The sequence below is a fragment of the Equus caballus genome, chromosome 4, assembly GCF_041296265.1.
Source record: "Equus caballus isolate H_3958 breed thoroughbred chromosome 4, TB-T2T, whole genome shotgun sequence".
NCBI lineage: Eukaryota > Metazoa > Chordata > Mammalia > Perissodactyla > Equidae > Equus > Equus caballus.
Genome location: NC_091687.1, coordinates 112,638,186 through 112,662,502, shown reverse-complemented (window position 1 = coordinate 112,662,502; position 24,317 = coordinate 112,638,186). Strand labels below are relative to the sequence as shown.

At 51.3% G+C, this 24,317-nt stretch overlaps 1 protein-coding gene across 4 annotated transcripts in view; it reads left to right on the top strand.

The window, feature by feature from the left end:
• PTPRN2 (protein tyrosine phosphatase receptor type N2) overlaps positions 1–24,317 on the top strand; it is a 931,942-nt gene that overhangs the window by 430,838 nt on the left and 476,787 nt on the right. For all 4 annotated transcript variants that reach the window (XM_070266124.1, XM_023640190.2, XM_070266125.1 and 1 more), the window contains one exon: positions 9,145–9,224. In XM_070266124.1, coding sequence (XP_070122225.1) covers positions 9,145–9,224 — 80 coding nt within the window. The remainder of the gene's footprint in view (positions 1–9,144; positions 9,225–24,317) is intronic.

Here is a 24,317-nt window from a genome sequence, read left to right as displayed (position 1 = left end):
AGAACAATAGCTTCAGTTTAGAGAAATATTCCACCGCCCAGTCATCCACACCCTCCCAAGACACATACCGTTATCCCTACTTTACAGGTCAAAGAATGTGATGTGCTAAAACCACACAGCAAGGAAGGACAATACACAGTTGGGTTACAAGCCCCTTTAACTCTGATGCCCATGTTCTCTCTACAATATTACGTTATAAAATGTGATGAAAATAGCGAGGTCATCGATGTATGTGAATGTGCTCAGCACCAATGCTACAAAACAAGGTTGATCCCCATTATTCCTGGATTCCATATTTGCAAGTTTATCTGTAATGCCAAAGTCAATAGTCACGGTCACTTGAGGACATGCGCAGAGCCGTGAAAGATTTCAGTTTCTGGATGTGCACGTTCCCTGCTGAAGTTGAGGCGATGCCTGCCTCCTTGTTTCAGATCATTCTGTAAACAAGGGTTCTTTTCACAGTCTGTGTAGTGCTGCATTTCCACATCTTTGTGCTATTTTTTGGTGATTCCACTGTTTGAAACAGCCCCGAATGTAGCACTGTCTAGTGTTCCTATGAGCAAGAAGGCTGGGCTGTGCCTTTCAGAGAAAATACATGTGTTAGAAAAGCCTGGTTCAGACGTGAATTAGCGCTGTAGGCGTGAGTTCCGTGTTAATGAACTGACAATATATTAAATAACATGCCTTTAACAGAAGACATAGCATGAGGGTGCGTGTTGACTAGCTGATGGAAGCCTGACCAGAGGCTCGCAGGAACTAGGCTGTGTTTCATCAGAGCACGGCGTTCCCTAAACCGGTGCTCGTGGGGTGGGGATGGAGCGTCACCCCGCAAACAATGGGATGGGACCACTGTATGTTTTGGGTGATTAATGGTTTAATCTGAATAAGGATCTGAAAGTCAATGAACAAAATTAGTCTCTTTTCCCAAGCGAAACCTGGCTATTCCCTGGTAACCTGATGTTCATCTTTCTTTGCGTCTGCTTCAGGAGTTTCCTAATCTAAACCCCAATTCTTTGTATCAGTAGGGTTGGTATATCCTGCTCTGCAGGACAGACTCCAGTCGTTTATCAATAAGTGACTTTCTGAAAAAGAAAAAAAAAGAGGGACTTGTCTTTTCCCTACAAGCTCTGCTAGATGCTATGTTTGCTTCTCAGAGACTCTGTTTTGTTTTTATTTCCTCCTTAAACAGAAATTCCCCTTTCTATGCCAGCATCATGCACATGGGGCTTACACAGTTTTCCCCAAATTTATGGAGGACTGGATTGGTGACCAAGATGGTGAGGACAGCCAAGGCCACAGGGTCTTAGGAGGAAGACGGTAGAAATGACTGGGACCTTACTCCCACCCCGGTAGCCTCATTCAGACCCTACACTGCCTTAGGCTTTTGGGCATGGGGAGCCCCTCTTATCAATTAGGGAAGGTTGGGACAGTTTGGGTGTGGGGAGCCCTTCTCATCCATTACCGAAGGGTGGGTGTCCTCCTGGTGTGTAAGTTCCCAGCTGCCAGCCCAGGGCCAGCCCTGTGTGCAGGCTTTCTGGGGACGGCAGTCTCAGGCCTGCAGCGTTAACCTTTGCTGTGTGGGGCCTGGAGGAAGACTTTCTTGCCCCAAGTTAAGGTAAGACTGAAGAGTTGACAAGTGAGATCAGAAGCACATCCTAGGGGTTCTCCCCTCACCTACTCCATCACCAGCTGTCCATGCAGGAACAAGAGTCCTGTCTGTGTACCCACACCCAGCCCCTCCTGAGGGGCCTTGGCGCCAGGGCAGGACACGGGAAGGGTCTAGAGCATGCCCTCCCAGCAGGGCCGATATTGCCTCCAAGGGGAGTACACAGGCATGTGGGGGCAGAAATCCTGGATTTTATGACCGTCCGTCGCCCTGTGAGGAGCCACTGCACGGAAGCAGGGCATGGTGCATCTGTGGTACTGACATGTCGTGGTCAGAAACTATGAGGGAGTGAACATCTTTAACTTTCCGTTAGGGGATCAGTGAAGGAAGATGGGGAGCACCATCTCGGGGTGAGACCTGTGGAGAGAGTGAGCCACAGTGGGGCCTCGTCACCTGGGCTCGTGCGTTCGTGTGTTTATTCTGTGCATTCGGGCATCCAGATGTCCAGTGCCTGCAGGCAGGCTGCAGGAGGGCTCACGGTCCTGCCGGTTCTAGGCTCCCGAGAGAACACCTCTTTGCCTCTGTCTCTCCGTGGGAGGGAGCAGGGGTTCATGCAATGGTCTCTGTGCCCCAGAAGTCTTGATGTAGTTGGGTAGAAATGAGTTACACTCTTGAAATATGTCTATAAGAGCAGTGTGCTTGTGTCAAACCTTAGCACAGACAGTGAGTGAGGCCAAGGGTGGGCGCTGGGGCTGGGGTGGGATTCTGGGAGGAGGAAGGCTTTGAGGAGGGGAGGCCCTGGAAAGTCAGAGGTACTGGGTGGGATCATCATACCTTTGTGGCCCATGGCAGGGGGTAGGGGTGCGCAGTAGGACTGGCCACCTGCAGGGGGACCTCCACTTCCTGTGTCCCTGCTGGAGCCCTGTGCCAGGAAGGGTGGAATCAGGTTCTCTGTCCCTACGTCACCCCTGCATTTCCATCCCTCACCTGTCCTCCCACCTGTGTCGGACCCACCCTCCCTTCCAGTCCCTGTGGAGCTGGCTGAGGATCCTCCTCCACTTCCTTGCTCTCTGGTGTGACGTGGGGTCCAAGTGTGGGCTCTGAGCGCATTCCTATTCCATCTCTTTCCTCCACAACTGGCCTGGAGGTGCCAAGAGCTCCTGAGGCTGAGGGCTCTTGCTGAGCCAGTGAGAACTTTCAGGGCTACCATTTCCACCGAATCGAGGATTACCGTTTTCTGAGCACACCCAGGGCTTCTAGACTCAAGGAGGTGGTGGGTCTGGGTGTCCACCCACAAGGACCACAGATGCCGGCCCAGGGACTGGGAAGCTGCAGGGTCACATGACCTGCCTGTGACATCCTGTGTGTCGTCAGTGGTGGCCCTGTCAGTTCTGTGAAGTGCCCTGGTTCCATCTGTGGGGTTGGTCTAGGAAGGAGTCATCTGACCGTGTCTACTGTCTCTCCCAGAACGTCGGCCCCACAGCCTCGTGCCTCCAGGACTGTGCTGGGCAAAAAAAAGGGACCGGGCAAAGGCACGTGTGGTGTAGTGAACACAGCATTTCTGTAGTCTGCCACCCTACACCTCACAGGAGATTGCTGTGTATGTGTCTGCGTCCTCACCTCCTGCTCATTCACCTAGTGAATGCGTTCTAGAACAGGGCACTGTCCATGGGGATGTTCTGTGGGGACCGTGCTCGTGGTGCAATGCCACTGCTGCACCATTGGCAGAGCCTGCAGTAAACTTGCCTTAGCCAGTTCCTGCCTTCAGTGACTGGTATGACGGCAAGGTTCTAGGGCACGCCATTGGCTCAGAGTTCATTCTTTTTATTGCCCTTTAATACCTTGCATTTAAAAAGACTGGTCAAAACACTCTATACCCAAGGAATAGCTATGTTGGAGTCCTACAGATGATGGGCACCAGCTGGCATAGTGTAACCCCTGGGTCTGTTCCAGCTGGGCTTCCCACCCCTGTCCCTGGCACAGCAGGAACTGTTCTGGGCTGTTCAGCATGTTTCCTGTCACTTTCATGCTTTCTCTCTCACCATAAAGTCACTTATCTCATTCTGTGAATTTTAATTGAGCATCTCGTGTGCTGGCCCTGAGCCATGGAGTGGCCCCAGCACCAGACGTCTGAGCCGGCCCCAGGCTTCCACCTGCCTCCGGAGTCCCCTTCCACTAGTGGGTAAGGCAGACCACATCTGCTCCTGGGCCCACTTCCCATGGAATGTGGCAGCCCTAGAAGCCCAGGAGAGGAACTGCCGAAGTGCCTGCAGCTGGAGTCGCCATTCCTCAGGGATTTCAGAGCTCTCCCGCAGGCCCTCACCCCAGAGTACTGCGTGAGCAGGCTGGGGCAGGTGTGCGGACAGGCCCATCCGCTGACCCACCTTCTTGTGACTCTCTTGCCCCAAAGTGCTTCTTCCATTTGGAAGGGAGAATCACCTTCTGTGTGCTGCGTCCATCCACCTTGGTAGTGGGCATTTGCCAAGAGGGCAGGTAGGCGAGGCATTCCCTCAGCAATCGACCACGAAGTCCCTTTCTGCACAAATCTTGCCATTTCCTCATCCCTGTAGACAGAACAGAAGAGACAGGGTCACAGTTTGCAATAGGTAAAAATGCTTTATGGCTGAAGGCAATGCAATGGAAATTAAAAAATTAGTAGCAGAGGCACTGACATCCAAGAAAGGGAGTGATTCGTCTATAAATTTCAGGTGATATATTCGGCAGGTCGTTAAGGGAGATGGTGCATCTGGCATTGGGAGTCTTCTCCACGTCCTGCTTACCTTGACTGGAGAAAAATCCAGCAAATGAGGGGAGAAGCATTCAGCATGTTTGCCCTCATGCAGCCTGTAAAATCTCATGCTCGAAATTCCCAGAGACTATTCCTTAATACTGCATTAAGTGTATGCCTACATCTAACATACTGAATATTTTCCCAACACAATGAGGCAATCTTTCTTCTTCTTGTCAGCCTGTTTTTCCCTGGGCCTTCAGCCTGCACGTCCAGCCCTGTGTCCAACTTGAACATCTGGACCAAGATGCTGTCCGGAACGGAGAAACCTCCAACACCCAGAGTCCTTCAGGACACCCATGAAATGATCTCTCTCCACCCACTGTTTGCAGACACCTCCATGCTCAGCAGCAACACCGTTTATTGCAATATAGAGACAGACTCAATGTTAGCTCCAAGGATCACAAAGCAAAGAAGGAAAGAAGAAAATGAGTTGCACCTTGACCCCACTGTAGAGCTGTAGGTTCTTGCAGACTCTGTGTGTGGTGCTTCCCCTGTGTGAGGTTGAGTCACCCCTCAGCGTCCTCTTGTAAATGTTTATCAAATGCATCCTAGTTTAGTTTGGGGATATGACACTTCCTGACGGTGGGTCCACGGCAGGCCGCAGTCCCTGGGTCTCGCTGTGCTTGCTGAGATGTTTATTTGCAGAGCATCTCTACTCCAAGGCTGTGGCTGAAAGCTCAGGCTTCTGCGTGCTCCTGCCGTGGCGGGCCCTGTGCGTGCAGCTGGGCCGGCAGGACGAGGTGGTGTTTTGCAAAGGGGCAGCAGGGGTATGGGTGGTGGGGACACCCGTGGAGCTTCCTGGGATGAGGACTATGTCTCTGCTTCAGCCTCTGCACCCCTGCCCTCCTTTCCTCTTGTCCAGTACACTCCCCGGCAGTGGCGTCATCAGCAGGCATTGGTTTCACACAGTGATTTGCCATGGGAAAGGTAGGGCCCCTGGGCCAGAACATGCCTCCCCATTTTTCAGTTGAGTAAACTGAGGTCTAAGAGGTTAAAAGAATCAGCAGAGGTGACAAACAGTGACCCCAGATGTAGACTTGTAGTTGAGACCTCTCCGAAGAGACTTTCACATCATCACACGTCAAAGCAGGTGTTAGGGAAAGCGCGTGTCCACGTTCACATCCTGAGAAGTTATGCAGCGGGTCGGATTGCTACTCATCTCTCAATCTGCTCTGTAAAATGGGGTGATTCATCTCTCGCTGGATTCTGGTGAGCCCAAGAAGTAGCACGCGCCCAGTGCCTGGGCCAGTGCCAGGCAGCATGGGGGCTTCACACTTGCGGGTGTAGTAGGAGTCTTGGTGATGACAGAGCCAACACTCAGTGAGTGCTTGCCATCACTAGGCATGTTTTCCTGTCACTAGGTGCATTCCAGGTGCGTGTCCCTTAATGAGTAGGCGGCCACAAGTGGCATCCTGAAAGGAAGGAAGTCCATGTGCTCGTCTGCCTCTCCTGCGAGTCCAACAAGATGGGGTGGCAGATGAACCACAGTCTTATGACACAGGTGTGCTGGGCCTGTGAACTCTGAAAAACCAGGAAAGTCCATGTGGTCTTTAGAGAAAACTTTTGGCACCTGAGGGAAGATTTCGGTTTAGGGAATCCCCCTGCCAGGAACTCTTTAGATGTAGTTTAGATTAGAAATGTCACAGAAACTACATGTAACCTGAAGTCCTGTTGCTAACATCTGTCATTAGTGCTTTTTTGATGGCGGAGGAGTACTGCTCGTGTTAATAAGACCTTCTCAATTTTAGAAACAGTTGTGCTCAGATGCGTGATTCAGTCACAAATGTGAATCCAGCATCCACCGTGTGTGAAAGGCACTAGCAGGAAATGTCATGCGTGCCCTTGAAGAGCCAGTCATCCCCTTGGGAAGCTATGAATAATCTGTAAAATAATTAACGTGCAACTTAAGTACTAGATGTCAGGTGCACACCACACTTGCTGGAAGCTATTGGAGAAACGGAGGGTCTGCCGCTGTCAGGGTGCTCATGGGCGAAGCCAGAGCTGAGGGGGCTCTGAGAGACACGTGGAACCTAATTCTCACCATGGGGAGAGAAAACAGGTGGCAGGAAAGTCAAGTTGCGTGAAGGCAGAGAGGCAGGAATAACCATTGCTCCATGGCCCAGGAGAAGCCAACCTCTTCCGGTTGAAAGTGGTTTGGCCAGATCACTTCAGATGGAAGGGCCTGCAGAGATGACAGAGGGTGTTAAACTTGATGTTAGCAAAGAGTGCAGCCACTGCTCAGAGGGTCGGCGATGCGGTGGTTCCTAAGGACAGTTTCCTGGGTGCCACGTGCAGGACATGGGGCTGACTTGGCTCTGCCATGACATGAGTCAGGCTAGAACCGTCACAGTGGGGACTAAGAAGGGAGCATGGAAACGATGGTATTTTCAAGGAGTTTCAGCAGAACCTGGTGACTGGACATTTCTTGTACAAAGAAGCCAAAGGGAATGTCCATTGGCTGGAACCTCCTTGTTGCACAGAGCTGTGGACACGGTGGCAGGAGCTGGTTCAAGGACATCTCGTTGAGCTGATGCTAAGGCTTCTACGTAGAATATCCAATGACAATGGTGTTGGAATGATAATTACACTGACTTACAACGGCAGCATTTTACATTTACAAAGGGCTTGCACAGCGGGCCATCCTGCCAGGGAAATGAGCCAGAAACTCCCATGAGGAACAGGACCAGAAGCTGAGACCAAGGTGTCATGAGTGGAGATGACATCTGAATCCACGAAAACTCGTCAGGTTCAAAGGAAGAAGACTTGATCTGAAATCACGAAGACCAAGAAGCAGTAGGCTCAGCCCTGGATGAGTGAGTGTTGGGAAGGAAGGGAGGTGAGAAGTTAGATGCAAAGGAGCTGGCAGATTTTTGATATGGTAATTTCACTCCCACTAGCTATGTTGCTACTATTTTTGAGATAGTCATTTTAATTTTTATGTAACTCTTCTTGAGCATGGTCTCATTATTCAGTTGACTCTCACTCTTATGTACTTTTCTTTACATCGTTCTTCTTATTAGTGCCTTTTAAAGGTGATTTTATCATAAACACTGAAATGGGCAATAGGCAGATAGGAGGAATAGTGGGTGGGATAGGGCCCGGTCACAACATGCGGGAACTTTGGATCCTGCAGGTAAAGTAGGCAGCTTGGTGAGGGATCTGGAGAGGTGTAGGGTGGGCGTTGTCTGTGATTTACTAACTGGGTTTCTCTGGAGGGGACTGTTGAAAGCCCTTGGATCTTCAGTTTACTGATCATTAAAATGGCAGTGAAGGCACTTGATTTTCAGGAACACTGGAAGGATTAAACATAATATATGTGAGGCTCCTGCGCACAGGTGGAAGCTCCTGTACACACAGGTAGAAGCTTAACAAATGACAGAAGTGGTTGTTTTGCTCTTAATGGCATTATTATTGGTAGTTGAATCCGTGCATGTTGATCAGATTCTACGGCATGAGCAAGGAGAGCTCAGCCCCTGGACCGAGGGGAGGACGTGGAACCTAAGAGCCTGTCCACAGGGAGCGGTGGGATCCTCCAGTGACCCCCAGGAGAGCAGCTCTCCCGCCAGATGTGTCCTGACAGCTCTGGGCCCGCAGAGACCTCTGCTCTGCAGAGCAGTATCTGTCCTGGGGGCAAAGACAGCGTGTTGTGTGTGTGGCTGAGAACGTGCCACCTCCTCAAGAGCTGCTGTTCTCATTTCTTCTCTCTACATGACACCAGCTCTGGACTGAGTGCCTTCATGTACAGGAGGGAGAAATTTAAAAAATGGGAAATGGGGCGAGGGGGCTGGCCCAGTGGCCTAGTGGTTAAGTTCACACGCTCTGCTTCGGAGGCCTGTGGTTTGCTGGTTCAGATCCCGCACGCAGACCTGCACACTGCTCATCAAGCCATGCTGTGGAGGTGTCCCACATACAAAATAGAGGAAGATTGGCACAGATGTTAGCTCAGGGACACTGTTCCTCAAGCAAAAAGAGGAAGATTGGCAACAGATGTTAGCTCAGGGCCCATCTGCCTCACCAAAAAAAAAAAAAAAAAAAAGTAAAAATAAAAATGGGAAATGGGAAGGAATGATGTTTTTGAGAAGTGTCTGGACAGATGATGGAGCCAGGAGACTGAGGAACTAGGAGAGAAGTCCTGGAGAAGGTGATCCTGACTTCCTCCCCCTCCCCCTTCAGATGAATCAAATTATTTAAAAAATGATGTATTTTTCAAAATCGTGTTCAATATAGTATTTAAAAAGCTTTGAAAAACTTTGATAATTTCTGTCTGGCAATTCTTTGCCAGTTATTTTTATACTGAATAGTTCTTAACAACTTTGGTAAGATTTTCAAATGGTTCCTGTAGGGAGAATTTTAAAAACACCCATCTTTTTCCTTTCTGCTTTTGATTTGTTCTGCTCTCTTGGGAGCCAAATACTAAAATCTGTTTCCATAATGATTGTTGTTTTTCCCTTGCAAGAATATCTGCTTGTTATTGTTGGGTTATGGGGATTGATTTGAGTTTTTATAAGAACATTGTCGAGTGTGTGTGTGTTAGAAAAGCAGAGCCTGTCGATGGAATTATTGGAACATGGGAACAAATAGTCACGGTATCCAGGAAAACCAAAACCTGGCTGAGGTCACATGTGGAGCAAGGGTGGCCTTGGGTGTGCGTGTTCTGTAAACATATCAGTGTTTTCCTTGTAGCATTCAGAGAAGCATCACCGTCTGCTGAGTCTGGTCTGAACTTCTTCTCAATGATCTCTTCCAGTGTTGTGGGACCAGCAGTGACCTTCAAAGTGAGTGCCAACGTCCTGAACGTGACCACTGCGGAGGCTGTGGAGGCGGCAGGTAAGGCAACTTGAGACAAACACACAGGCACACGCACCCCAGGCAGGGGAGAGAAAGGCAAGAGGTTCAGGACAGCCTGGAAGGAGGTAGAGTCTCCCCAGGATCCCCATTTTTATGGGGGAGACAGAGAGGGGGTAGCAGGGTCAGTTCACGTGGCCAGGGCCTCACCATGGCTGTGAAACATGGCCAGGCTTCAGTGGGAGATGATGACCTCACGGTCTGTCTGAGACAAAAAGGCTGACGTTCGCAAGAGTGAGGTCTGCAGTGACCCCCATGTGGACAGAACAAATGTGGTTTTGCTTTGATGTTTTCCATTTTGTACCAGGCAAGAAGCACATACTGGCTTTACTTCTGTCCATCAGCGACCTAGACAGCACAGGAGGGAAGGTCTGAATAGAAACGGCCACTTACTTAGAGCTTGGCTTTTAGATCCCCAGCCCCCGTCACTCTTGCTCACACTCTGACACCTGTTGAGGGGTCTGTGTCGTGTGATTGGTGTTTGTCCCTGAATGAAAGACACAAAGCTTGACCAGCAGGGATGGGAAAGAACAGAATGTGGCGGTGGATACAAAGTTTGCATTTTCCTCAACTTCAAATTTCTGTTTTTAGCGTACTGAAAACTTTTGTAAAATGCTCTGTACAGTCTTTCTGCCTCCTAAGGACAATGCAGGCAGTAGAGCTGGACCTTGGCTTGCTGGTTCCATGACTTCGGTACGTCTCGGTGGTTAGGACTCTGTGTGTTGTTGCCATTTGTAAGAGACGTGGCTGGACGTGCGCTCACCAGACACAGCAGAGACAGCTCTGCGTTTGAGCCAATCCTGTGTGTTGCTAAATATATGAACTGGTTTCAATTGAATTTTACGTCTTTTTTCCCAATGTAAAATGCAGCCAGATATTCTGGTTGACTTAGAGATTAGAATATTTAGTTTTCGTTAATTAAGATGTCACTGTATTGGCATCCTATTAACTTAAAGTTTCTTTATCCAGTGATAGTAAACAAGGCGTGAAAATGGCTGTTCTCCCCTATTTAATGGGATAAACTATTGGTCTCATCTGTTTTGGTTGCTGCTGGCTTTTACTTGCAGGATATCTTGGTGCCCCTAGTAACTATTATTTGCTGAAAAGAGTGATTTTGGGGGCCAAGTATTTTTAGGTAGAGAATTCCTTGTGGAGTTGTACTGCACTCTAGAACTCTGACAGACTTAAGCTGCGGAGATTCAGATCTCCGGCTCCACAGCTGCCATGTTTCATGGTCAGGCATTCTGGACTGGGGGTGTAATGTGCAGAGTAGTAAAATGTCGTTACTGCAGCTGAGCGGCTCAATGTAGTCCTGGCACAGGAAGCCAGCAGATTTCATTCTAAACGCTCTGCCCCAGAAAAGGAGTGGAAGTTGTGTATTAATGGCTCCGACCCCTCCTGGTCACAAGCTCTCTCCTTCCCTCCACAGCATCCATTTTACAGTCCTAGTGCCCCAACATAAGAGATTATTGAACATATTTAAGACCAAATTGGTTACCAGTTTTAATGCAGAAATGCATTAACAATTGTTCCACAATTGGCAACTCATCCCAGTACTGGGAACCAATACTTTCAAAATTGGATTTCCTGGAACTTAAGGATGCTATGAATGGACTAAAGTGGAATGAAGTCTTTTTATCTTTTTGAAATCATGATAATGTGCTCACTGAGTCACTGACAATGGCCTTTCATTTATTTTATTGCTTTCTGGGAAAATGAGGTTGATTACTTGAAATCTAGTTTTGGGATCATTTTAAATGTGTTCATGTCATGTACTAAAGTGCTAGACCAAGGGGGAAATTACACATAAAATGTATGTTTGAGCATCATATCAACAACTTTTTAAATACCTGAATTTGCTAAATTGTACCAATGCACTTATATTCACCATCATAGCTGTGTGAGCCAGAGTGTTTCCTGCTTGTTGTATATGTGAGAAATGGATAACAGTTTAAAAAAATTAGTTCCTTTTATATTTTGAATAATTTTATGATGTTATGAATGTGCCTGATGCTGTACAGGGAAAACATTAGGAAGTTGTGGAGATGCCACCTCTCGCTGAGTGCAGAGTCCGCACGAGTGGCAGACCAGCTCCTGTTAACAAGGCAGAATTGTGAACCCAGAATGAATTCTTTATGGTTTCTGGTTTTAAAAGATGTCGTGGAATCTTAATAGTGTTGTCGCAAGCTACCTAACGGTGTTGTTGGGCAAACCCGGTTTGGGCATCCATGGCGGTGTAGCTGCATGTGTCGTCAGCACGCTACCATTGGTATGCGCTGTGTCCTGCGCCACCTGCGTGTTTCAGCTGCCTGCACATCCAGTGAGTTGCATTTGGTTCCTTCTGGGCCTTAATGACACAACACTGTTGCCATTTCTCGTTCTTATTAATGGAGACACAATCCTGGTGATGGAATTTAAAGGGCATTTATTTTGCTATTTTATACAAAACGATACAAACCTAATGAATAGGCATACAGTTAATGCCACCCTAGTCCCCATCAGCGTCACGTGGTCTGCATCCTGAAGGGTGAATGGGCATACAGTTAATGCCACCCTAGTCCCCATCAGCATCACGTGGTCTGCATCCTGAAGGGTGAACGGGCATACAATTAATGTCACCCTAGTCCCCATCAGCATCACGTGGTCTGCATCCTGAAGGGTGAGCAGGCATAGAGTTAATGCCACCCTAGTCCCCATCAGCATCACGTGGTCTGCATCCTGAAGGGTGAGCAGGCATACAGTTAATGCCACCTTAGTCCCCATCAGCGTCACGTGGTCTGCATCCTGAAGGGTGAGCAGGCATACAGTTAATGCCACCTTAGTCCCCATCAGCGTCACGTGGTCTGCATCCTGAAGGGTGAGTGGGCATACAGTTAATGCCACCCTAGTCCCCATCAGCGTCACGTGGTCTGCATCCTGAAGGGTGCATGCACCTGATTTTCGTTATTCAGAATCTGTTCGTTGTACTAGGTGATACTTTTCTGGGGATTCTGCTTAATTTATGAACTTGGGCATGACCATAGGGTATTAGTGAATATTAAAATTAAGCAGGTTTTGCACAAAGAGGTGCTTACTACACTGCAAAGTGTATAGAAATGACTGGTAGTTACATTTAATCTGTGTGGCCAGGTCATCTGGTCAGATTGGGCAAAGCAGAAAAATCCTTTTTTCACTCTTCATTTCCTTGGTAGTTTGTTCTGAAATAGTCTATTTCTAATCAGTTTTTTTTCATTTCTCCTTTCAGAGAAAATGGGGTTAATCATCTTTTAAAAAGGCATCCACCTTTGCTTCACCTCCCGCTTGTAGAGCTCCTGCCTCATCACCTTTTGGGTTTCCCAGGACTTACTGCTGGGGGTGACCTTCGTGTCCCGATTTGTTTCCTTCCTGCCCCTTGGTCGGCTCTTTCTACAGCCTTCCCCTCTCCTGGCACTGCAGAGGTTGCACTTTCAGCACTGGACTTCTGCGGGTGGTGTGTTTGACTCACTCACTGACCGGGATGTGGCCTGTCCTTACTGGTGTGGATCCCTTTCATCTTAGTGTTGTCTGGCCGACTGTTGTCTGATCAAAGCCTCTAACACTTGGTGTCTGGCAGCCATTGTCTCTTTTGGCTTGCTGGAGAGGTTCCGCGTGTTGTCTCAGATAACAGGCATCTCCTTATTCAGAGAACTTGGTGACTTTCCGTGAAGTTCTCACGTCCAGAGCCCGGCCCTCTCTTTTCTCACCTTCACCTGTCGAGTGTCTCTGCCGAGTTAGCGAGTCTTCTCTCTGCTGCATTGCCTTCTGGATTTTGTGTTTTACACATTGTCTTGTCTACATGGAGGAGGAAGAGGCCTCCTCTCTTTTGGCATTGCCCTCGGACGCTAGCTGAGGGCTGGGCTCTGGACCCTGAGGCCTGTGGGTGTGTTGTGAGGACTGGCTCTCAATGCAGGAGTGCTTTTAAAACACTCATGTCAAGTGTGGGCCACAGAGCTAGGGACCCAGACGGTCAGACCCCAAGCCTGAGTGTTTGATCCTGGAGCCCCTGATGCACTACGTGCTACCCAGCCTCTGGTGTCTGGTAAAGGGGGCAGGTGTGTTTGCTTTGGAGAATACAGTGGAATCGCTCAGGTGAAGTGAGATGAATCCTCCGTAGTGTGTTCTTGATTCTACCTTCTGAACTGCTCCTCCCGAGCGGGCATCAGTGCTTTGTGCTCCTGGTCCCCTCCAGTAGGTTCTCTCCTGGGCAGAGTGCGTGCTAGTCCTACGCTGATGTCAACACCCGAGGACAGGGCCCTGCCCAAGAGGAGCCTAGCCTGTGTGTCAGAGAAGTGGACACAGCGCCTGGGCGCCGAGGGGAGGGGCGTCGTCAGACAAGGCTCGTGGTGAGTGGAGAAGCTGGCCTTGGGCGGGCTTCAGGGACTAGCATGGCTCTCAGGCAGACTGGCAGGGGAGAAACAGTGGCCCACGGAGGGATGGTGTGGGAGGCCAAGGCGCAGAGCCTGCACACCAGGCACAAGGCAGGATGGGGCCCGGCAGGCTTGAATCCAAAGTCAGACTTTGCCACAGGAAGTTGTATCTTCAGCACCCACAAGAAGCACTGGGGCTTGAATTTCACGGTGCCAGATGGAGTCAGTACCACTGTCCTGTGACCCTCGGGACTGGGCTGGTGGCCCATGCGCTATGCCTGCAATGAATCCAGAAACCAGGAGGCAGCTGGTGAGGTGGAAGGAAAGGAGGCTTCACTGCAGCCTCAGCCACACGCACACAGGTTCCCCATCCCGTCTGGCCCTGCGACCCTTGGTCACACCTCTATTCTCCATTCTCGTGGGATGCCACACAGCTGCTGGACTATGCTCTCAGGATGGAGTGTGTGCATGTCACCAGCTAGCCTGTAGCCTGAGACCTGTTTGCGCTCATTGCACTTGCTTTGTGATCAAGAGACTGATTAGGAGCTGGCCCTGTGATGTAGTGGTTAAGTTGGCATGCTTTGCTTTGATGGCTCCAGTTCGTGGGTTTGGATCCTGGGCATGGACCCACACCACTCATCAAGCCGTGCTGTGGTGGCAACCCACAAAGAAAGTGGAGGAAGATTGGCACAGATATTAGCTCAGGGCTAATCTTCCTCAGCCAAAAAAAAAAACCGAGAGAGAGAGACAGAAGTAAATGTTAGAGGAATAACTGAGCCTTGGATGTTGAAAGAACGTTGTACTTTTTCAATGGAAAATGAGGATGCTTTGGAAATGCTCAAAAAAGCCCACTTGCTAAGAAAATGTGTGTTCATTTACAGGTGAGTGAGACATCTGTTAAAAAATTAAAAGTGAAAGTCAACAAGGATTCTGCACTCTTTTCTAAGGTACAAAGTTAGAGAATCAGAGGATTTCTTACGTATGAGGTGTGTTGGTGTTCCTCTCACTCCAGCCCTGTGGCACAGATGAGTCACTGAGGCCCGCCAGTGGGTTTTGTGGTGAGGCCAGGTGGATGGGGCACAGTGGGATGGTCCTGACTGGGGCCTGGTGACCTGCCCGCAGCAACAGGTATGAACGGCCACATCTGACTTTTCCAGTCAAGCTGCACTACAGCTCAGAAACCGGCACTGCTGAGGTTCTGATGCGTCATGGGCAGCAGTGGTCACATTTGCCCAGCAGCTTTGGGCAGGTGCCAGGCTGAGGGGCCCGCCAAGCCTCGCTGGCCTGTGGGGTCCCAGCCGATGACCAAGAGGCCACGAGGGGAGCCCCGTGCTCACCTGCTCTGCTCAGGAGCAGGCGCTGATTCCCCACATGGGCTGGTAGAGACTGCAGCAGCTGTGGAGGTGTCCACCAGGCACGTTAAATGTGGAACGGGCAGGAGGGGAAGCATCAAGCCAAGGTCTGTGGGGGAAAGACAGAAACGGAGGGCACAGGAAGGCAGACATGGGGAATGGATGGGGCACCCCATGCTTGCACAGAGGTCGAAGGCTGCTGGGTGAAGGGGCAGCAGAGACCACGTGTGACTGGGGACTCGTGTGTGAAGTGGAACGCTAAAAGCCAACTCTGAAAGAAAAAGGGAATCGTTTTGCAACTCTGACGCTTCTGTGTCCTGTGTTGATTGTTACTTGGAAGGGAAGAGTTTTCTTTATTGAACTGAACTGACAGATAAGTTTCAGAAGCAAAGTGTAGGAAAGAGGCCCTCATCACTTAGGCATCCTGAAGACGTTGTCGTCTGCTGTGTTCCGCAGAATGAGAATGAGGACTTGTTCCTGTGAAGGTGTCAGTGCAGTGGGAGGGGACGGTCTCCCTCAGAGGGGAGCGCAGTGCCGAGGCCCTCCACTTTTTTGATGATGAGAAAGGAAATGGAAAGACAGAGCAACATTGCTCCTTCCTCTTTAGAAGAAAGCAGATGAGTGAGGAAGTGTCAACCTGGATTGACTCAGTGGCCCACCTGCAGAATGCACGTGGGGTAGAAAGGTTCAGTTCCTGCTACTGAAGAAAAGAATGAGTCTGCTAGCAGTGAAGGCACACTGTCGTTTGGAGGATATCTTGCTTTTTGGAGAGCTCAACTCAAGAAGTTCATGTGATAACATCTGGGTGTCGCCCCTCTTCATATTTGTGTGAAGGCAAAGTTTGCTTCTGTTCGGGAGGACCTTAAGGATCTGCTTGTGAGCACATCTCTCTCCTCTCATCCTCGGTCTTCAGAGAAGTATTATGTGCTTCTTTTCATGCCCTCGCTGCAGCTGCAACCCCGTGTGGACGAGGGGGCTCGCTTCAGGGCAGAGACGGGGCAGCCTTCAAGGTCAGGCCCTGGCTTTCCTGCTGAGAACCAAGGCTGGTTGACTCGGAGTTGGAATATAATCCAGACTTCAGTGTGCATTCATGCTCTGCACAAGTATGCATAGGCACCTCTCTTCTAGATGCTTCTATCAGCACCAGAATGCATCAGCTAACAGGGTCAGACACCGATGCAAAACCGTCCTGCAAGGATGTGATCAGGGTCAAACTGCAGAACTCAGAAGCGAGGCCACTGCAGTCGGGACTGGAACAAAGGCAGGACTGGAGTCCAGGAGCTCGGGGGCCCTGGGAGGCTGGCCAGGCTGACACCAGGGTCTTGGGGAACTATCAAGAGAGGGGCCTGGGTGGTGGGCATGCATGGGTGGGAATGGCAAGCTGCCTCACTCGAGCTGAGCTCCCTGATGGATCCCAGGCCTGGCCTGTCCTCCCTGGGTCATGCTCTCATGCAGAACTGAGTGTGGAAAGGGCCAGACTTACCTCGAGAAGTTCCCTTTGAGGGTTTCCGAGTTCCGTTGTCTCTGAGGATGGGTAGCTTCTGCTGGGTCTCCTTCGTAGTTGGAGGACAGTTTCCCCATTTCTGAATCATTCAGCTAATACGTCTTGGGAGTCTGCCATGTGCTAGGCACTGTCCAGGTAGCAGGGGGGCTGGGTGAGGAAGACAGAGGCTTGGCCCTCATGAAGGTGTGGCCTCATGCGGAGGGTGAAGGAGGAGGAAATAAATCAGTGTCGTAATGTAATATGGTTTGGTACAATATACTGTAAGGTAATGGGGTATAAGGGATGGGATGGATAGGATGTAACATAGTATGGCATAGCAAGCATTGTGTAATAGAATATTGTGTAATGTAATGTGGTACAGTATAATTTAGCAAGTGTAATGCGATATAATAGTATAGTGCATAAATAGCATAATAACAGTATAGTGTAATATGACATCAGGAAATGTTTAGTGTTCTGAAGACAGACAAGGCAGGACGTGGGAGCCAGGTGGGCTGGGATGGGGGATCTGTTTCAGACAGGTGGTCAGACGAAGCCTGGGGGTGGCCTTGGAGCAGACCCACTGGGCGTGAGGCAGCCAGTGGACACCTAGGGGAGGAGTGAGGAGGTGGTGGGGTGCGTGCTTGGCATATCCTGGGAACATCAGGAGGCCCATGTGACAGAGGCCCAGCATGTGTTTGTGGGGCCGGGTGGGCACAGGAAGGACTTGGCCTTCTTTCCTCAGGGTGGGGAGGGCCCGCTCCCAGGCCTGGAGCAGAGAGACAAGTTGGTGGAGCAAGTGCCCGATGGCTGTAGCTTCAAGGAGGTTTTGATGGGGGCTAAGGGAAGACACTGCACCCCACAACTCCTTCCTAAGCAGCCAGGTTATCCTTCTGGCATTTTGACAAGGGTTTGCTGAGTGGAGGTCAGTGCTGTCAGTGAGGAGGATCCATGCCGTCCACCCAGCTGGGGAGACCCAGCAGCCTGTATGTTTGTGATTAGCCAGTCTTCCTCATGACTCTACTCTGCGTGTGAATGAGTCATTGCTGTAAAGTAATTGCGCTGGTCCTAATTTGCAGGGTTACCTGTGTAGAAATGTGTGAATGCCATTTGGGGAGGGTGAGGGAAGGTGGGTAGACTAAATACTAGGAAACGTGTCACTCAGCATTCCCCCTTGTACGTTCATTTCTGTACTAAAGCAGCCTGTGCATGGAGAGCATCCTTTACAGGAGGAACATGCTCTCACTTGCAGATGGGCGAGAGGGTGCAGATCCCGTTTGCTCCAGGCAGCATCTGGCCTCCTGCTGGTGCGCTTGAGTTCTTGGTGCATGGTCACATTCACAGTGACTTAGGAATCCATCCAGAAGGGGAGCAAGGACAGCCCTGGGCCCAGGCCCAGGGTGACCCGGTTCCCCCTGCTCAGGAGAGGCCCTGCGAGATCTGCTATGCACATAGCCAGCTGTCACCATGCGGCGTGCAGGAACCACGGCCAAAGCACACCCAGTCGGCCAGGATTTGGGGAATATGGATAAATATCCAAAGAAATACAGCCAAGACTTTTAAGTACTAAAACTTAAAACCCACCTCTGAACAGAAATGAGCAAGAGTTGTCTGAAATGCATAGACAGTTCCCTGGAGGTGTTCAGGCATGGCTGCCAGCGTTTATGGCAGAAGGACCTGTTGGGAACATCAGTTAGTCTCACTTGCGACTCTCTGTGCTCCCGGGGTCCCTGGAGGCTGCTGTTCTTGGTCTACTTTCTGTGGGTCCTCGGCTGGCCCGTGCTCACTGCCTTCCGCCCTGAGCGGATGGCAACCTGGAGGCCCACCGCCTCTCCATATGCTGCTTCTGGAAGGGCCTGGACTACCACCTTGCCAGGTGAGCCTTCGGCTTTGGCAGCCTTTAAATAGTGTCTCAGCTGGACCCACTACTATGCTGGATCCTAGTCTGTGCCTTCTTATCTGCCCCGCAGGTAAAGAGTGCTTAGCTCCCCTTTTAGGCATTCTCGTATGACACTGCCTGACACAGAGCTAAATAAATTATGCCAAATCAGTCTCTGGTCTTCACACTGTATGTGGAAAGTTGTCTATTTTTAGCAAGCAGGTTCTGCATGGGCCACAGGGGTCTCTTTGGGGACCCAGGGCTTGGATTTAGTGCTCTGTCCCATTGTGTAGACCCTTCATGCAGGGCTAAGTGGGGCAGATGCGGGAGTCAGGGAGAAGCCGACTCCATCCAGGAGTGTGGGGTTCTGGGGTCAGAGACCCTGGGCTCAGATGCGTCCTCTGTCACCTCCCAGCTGTGAGAATTGGGAAGTGACTTAAGTTCCAGTTCCCTTGTCAGTAAGGTAGGGGAATAGCACCGACTTTATAGGGTTGTTGTGAAGATTAAATGAGACCATAAGACACTTGGCAGCAGCCTAGCCTCTGAAGGCTCTTGGTATGCGTCATTTCTGCTGCTGGTGGTTCCCCACTGTGGATGTCGGAGCTGCGGGGTCTTCATCTGTGACACGGGGATGCCGACACCCACTGAGCCGGGTGGTGGTGAGGCTGACATGTGATCACGGGCGGTGGTATCCACCGTGTGAAGGGGCGCTCTATCGAGAGCCTACTGATTCCGCACAGGTGACTCACGTGTGCTGCCTGCAGCCCAGGCCTCGTCTAAGAAGATTCAGTGACTCCCTCTCCTTTCCCTGGAGGGTTCGTCTTTCTGTTTCGTTATCTGTGTGATTTCTTGGTTTTCTGTGGAGATGGATGCTAGTTCCAGGTGCACGCGGCTACCTCGTTTCTACGTGAGCTAGACGCCTCTGTGCCCTGACAAGACTGATTCTGGAATGGAGGGGCAGCTACCTGAGCAGGAGAAAGGAGCCTGAAGAGTAGGTTCTGCTGGGCTCTGGAAATTGCTTCACACTTTCCAGAAAGCAAAGGTTTATTCTGTATGACTCGTCTGTCCCTTTGTACGTGAAGAGTGTTCACTCAGCGAGTATTTCCACTCGTGCCAGCACATCCCTGGGGCTGCGGGCAAAGCGTGTGCGTGGATGAGAATCCTGCCCTTGGACAGCTTGCGTCGGAGCAGGAGGCCTGACCAGACAGGGTGGCGTGTGAGATGGGAGAGTCCTGCAGGGACGATCGCCCGGGAAGGAGGCCTCAGGGCAAGTGTGGTCAGAGGGCCCCCAGGGAGGGGCCTGGGACTTCTGGGGGCAGGCGCCCAGCAGAGGGGTCGGGAGGCAGTGGCTCTGATGCGGGGATGCCTGACCCGCTTGGGGCCGTGAGGAGGCGAGGCTATAGAGTGGCGGTGGCAGGAGGGAGCGCGGGGAGCTCGGAGCTTCTCCCCCCATAATGCAGGTGGGGGAGCCTTTGTACCGTGTGCCCAGGCTGCTCACGCCCCTGCTGCTCAGGGTCCAACTTGCGCCAGGAGCACCACGCCCCGCAGCCGTTGGGGTCCAGCTGGAATTGCAGTGGGCTGGTGCCGGGCCGCCCTCAGCAGTGATGGGTGAGAACTGGAGGGCACCCACCCAAACTCCCTGCCCCTGGGGAGTGGCTCTGTGGGTGGCCTGCATGGTCTCCCGGGCTCCGGGCATGGTCGGTCCTGTTCCCTTGACCGTCAGTGGTTCAGTGAAACCCTCAGTGCCCTGTGCTGGGTCCCTTTGCTTCCCGCCTCTCTTCTCACAGCTCCACAGTCCCCCGAATAATAGAAACTTCAGTCCTCCTCTCAGGTCGGCTTTGGGGAGCCCACCTAGGTAGGACGCTGGCCCTTTCTTTGCGTGGGGTGAGAAGCTGCGAGAGTCACGTGATCTGAAGCATTTCGGAGGGTCGGGCTGCCTGGTGTACAGGTCGTGGTGGGGGGTGTAAGGGAGGAGTGAGGACGAAATCGGGAGGCAGTCCTTGCAGTCATCTGGTCTGAGATGACACTGGCTTGGGAGGGCTGACAGGCTGCAGACGCTCAGCTGGGTGTGATGTGGAGATTTAACTGGCTCAGTCGGCAGAGAGATTGGAGGCGGGTGAGGAATACAGAGAGAAACTGAGGCTGGCCCATCCACTTGGAAGTGGGAGCTTCTATTAACCATTTGGGGAAGTTGGTAGAGAAGGCAGGTTTTAGGGGATGATGAGGAGTTTGATGTGGGACAAGTTGCATCTGGAATCAGACTTCCAGGTATAGGCAGTTGGATATTTGGATCTGTGCTTTGGGGGCAAGACCCCACTGAAGGCATGACTCCAGGAGCTGGTGATGCGACACCCAGCACCGTCCTTAGAGTTCATGTGTGGTTGTCGAGCCAGGTTTCGTAGTCCCACCCTTGTAACCTGTCTGCTTTCTTTCCTCCCTCCTTCTCTTCTTCCCTGCACCCTTCCGGCCTCCTCCTTGCCCTCTACAAATATTTCTTGAGTCCTGCCCTGTGCCAGGCTGTGCCGGGTGCTGGTGCAGCAGGAGACTAGCTGTCATAGGCTTGCCCTGGGAGCCTGGCATCCGGCGGAGAAGGGAGACAGAGAAGGGTGTTCTGATATGTGCAGGTCATGATGCTGAGAAGGCAGGGCCGGTGTCCTGGAGGAGAGAGAGGCTAGAGCTGTGTTCCTTTCTCCAAGGGGAAGTAGTGAGGAGTTTAAGGGGCATGTTGGGATCAGATTTGCACTTTAATTCTGATACATTTGCATTTCCACAAGCTCCTGGCTTCAGCTTGGGGAATGCACAGTGGGGACAGCTAAGACGGGAGCTGAGGAAATGGAGTAGAGGCCTTTGGGTGGTCCAGAGAGGAAAAGGGTGGTATGGATGGGGACACAGTGACTCAAATGGGAGGACGGTGACCCAGAGGGGGATGGTGACTCAGATGGGGGGATAGTGACATGGAAGGGGGATGGTGACATAGATGGGGGGGATGGTGATTCAGATTGGGGGAGGGTGACCTGGATGGAGGACAGTGACCTGGGTTGGGGGAAGATAACTCGGATAGGGGGATGGTGATTTGGGTCAGGAGACAATGGCATGGATGAGGGGACAGACGCATGGACAGGGCATTGGTGTTGGTGAGGCTATGAGGGGAGAGGATTCTGGAGGCACACCTACTGGCCCTGGTATTGGATCACAGGTGGGTAGGTATGCGGGAGGAATCGGGGGTGAGGGTTGACTGAGTGGAGGGGTGTTTGCTTGCTGAGGCAGGAGGCACTCCAGAAGATGCATTAGAAGGAAATGGTAGGGGTGGGTTAGCCCGTGTATTCTGGGGGCCCGCAGACTCTCAGAGGAGGTGTGGGATGTGCAGTCACACTCGCAGACATGGGTGGAAAGAGCAGCTGGGCAGCCCTGAGCTGATTTTGTGGTGGGCAGGCATGGCCTGAAGCATCTGCCATCAGGGGAGAGCAGAGTTTGTGATCCAAAGGGCCTTGGTAGAAATCTGCTGCTGCCCCCGAGCCCTATAAACTATGACCCAGGCCTCTGACCTTAGACAGCTCCCTCCTGGTGAAAGCCTAGTTGGTTTGTTTGTAAGTGGTATGGAAACATTAGTCTGTAGGACTCAAGTGCTGAGTGAGGTGAAATTCAGGAGAGGACCTAGCACACCAGGGACGCTCAGCGAATGGACATGTCCTGGCAGCTGTTACTGTTGGGATCTAGTCACCAAGTTCCCTGAGCAGTTCTCTTCCCTACCACGTGGGTTTCTCACCTCCACTGTCCATGCCTATGGCAGTGTTGGGTCAGCGGCTGATCTGGGAAAGCTGGGCTGGTTCAGCAGTCACGGCACAGCTGGTGCCCTGTCGGTGACCACAACACCCACAATGGGAGGTGAACGCATACGTGGGGAGCTCACAGAGGAGCATGTCCAGTGACAATGGGCTCTGGCCCTTGAGCTAACACTCAGAAGACACTGCTGGCTGTGCATTTTGCTTTTCTGCTTAATGTGAGCATGGAAACTCCCGACCTTACAGTACACGAGGGGACCGTGACTGTTGCACCATCACTGCAGTTCTTTTTCTACACGTGAAGGGTATTTCTACTTTCTCTCATCATCTTGGCATAAAAATGTTAGCTCCTTTGTGCCTAAGTAGAAGGTGGCTCATTTTGAATATAGGGCTGTGGGCTACTGTGCAGCTTTTAAAGACATTGCTTCAAGACAGGCATCTGAGGGAGGAGACAAGCCATGGGACAGGCCACATCAGCAGTGCAAGGAGGGCCCATGCCGTGGCAGCCAGCATGCCCTTCCAGCACAATTTCTGTCAGCTGAACCGCTGCCTCCCATGCTGCGAAGCAGGCTTTCTAAGTGGAGAGAATGCAGCGTGTGTCGGAAGCCGCCTTCCTGGGAGTTCTCCTGGCAGTCCCCATAGCAACTGCACGGCAGGCAGAGGGACAACAGAGCAGCGGTGGCTACATTTCAGCTGGGCCTGCTGCTCCTCACAGGGCATGGGGCATCAGTAGGCTCTGAGTGGAGGTTTTCCCATAGGGCTCTCAGCCCCGCCGCTCTCTGGGCCCCGCGGTCCTCAGGGGCTGTCCTTTGGCTGCTCCACGTCAGGAAGCCTGGTGTACCGTGGGTAGGCCTTTTCTGCTGGGTGCCCATCCCTACCAGCTCTGCGGCCAAGCACAGGCCTTTGACACTTGAATCTGTCCCAACGTTATGATCTTAGAGGCTCTATGAGGCCCAACTTCTTAAAAAATTCTTCCCACAATCGCGTCAATATCTGCAATCCTCACCCTTCCTCCTAGAAGCTGTGTGGCATCCTAACCCCTCCGCAGTCACTAGCATCTGTTAGCACACCACAGCAGCACAGAGTTGGTCAGGTTAGCAAACTGTCACCTGGATGGCCTGGGGCAGGTCCTGCAGGTGCCAGGACTCAGGAGAGGGCTCTCTCACTGGAAGGATAGAGGAGGCTCAGAAAGGTCCCTGAGCCCAAGCTGCCTGGGTGGGGTTGGAGCGGGCCCTGGCATTTGGGACCAGCATGAGTCTTTTTGGCACTTTGGGCAAGAAACCCTTAGAAATCTGTGTGTGGGGAGATCTGTCATTGTCAGACCTTGCTGGTCAGCAATCGCTCAAGGCCAGCTCTGCCTTCCAAGGACTTGTTTCCCATCCATTAGCCCACTTTTTCCACCAGCACAGAGATACTAAAGCTCTGATGGCCCATTCTTGAAAGTGAGTCCACTAATTTACACAGCAAGACTGGTGCCCCACGTCCATCCGGCCATGTGTGAGTTCTTTGTAGGAAGATATAAGGTGAGTGTGTGTCAGGGCTCAGCTTTTCTTGTACTGTCAAGGATGACACTGTAGGTAGCTGCACTGTGGGACAGCACTCCCAGTGTGATGATGGATGTGTTAAATGCAAGTTAGTCCACAGAATAAGGGGTGCCACTGGGCGCCATGGACACTCCCTCATCCCATCACATCCACAGCATTCATATTTTATTTGTGGGACTGAGAGCCACACAGCTCCCTCACTTTCAGGTCAGCGCCTTTGTCCCCATTTTGGGTGTCTTGGCTGTAATGAATTGGCCTGTAAGTCATGAGTCACGTTAAACCAGGTTCCACTTTCCTCAACCCTGTCTGGATGTCCACTCTGCTATTTTGTGACAGATGAGGTTGGCGAAACGGAACCACGAAGAGTGGGTATTGGGTTCAGAACCTGAGTCCCAGTCTCAGTTCCACTTTTTTGTCTTGTGACTTTGAACGACTCAGTTGCTCTCTTCAAGCTCCAGCTTCCTTCTCTGTCACATAGGACCAATAATTATGCTCCATGGGGTTGCATTAGGATCAAATGAGGTAGCAAGAATTTGATATGAGAGCAAAATTTAAATTCTAAAGGGTTTGCAAATTGTTAGTTGTCCTTGCTCACCTGAGGTTTCTGTTGGCTTTGTGTGCCTGGAATGCCTGTAATCGGAAAGATATTG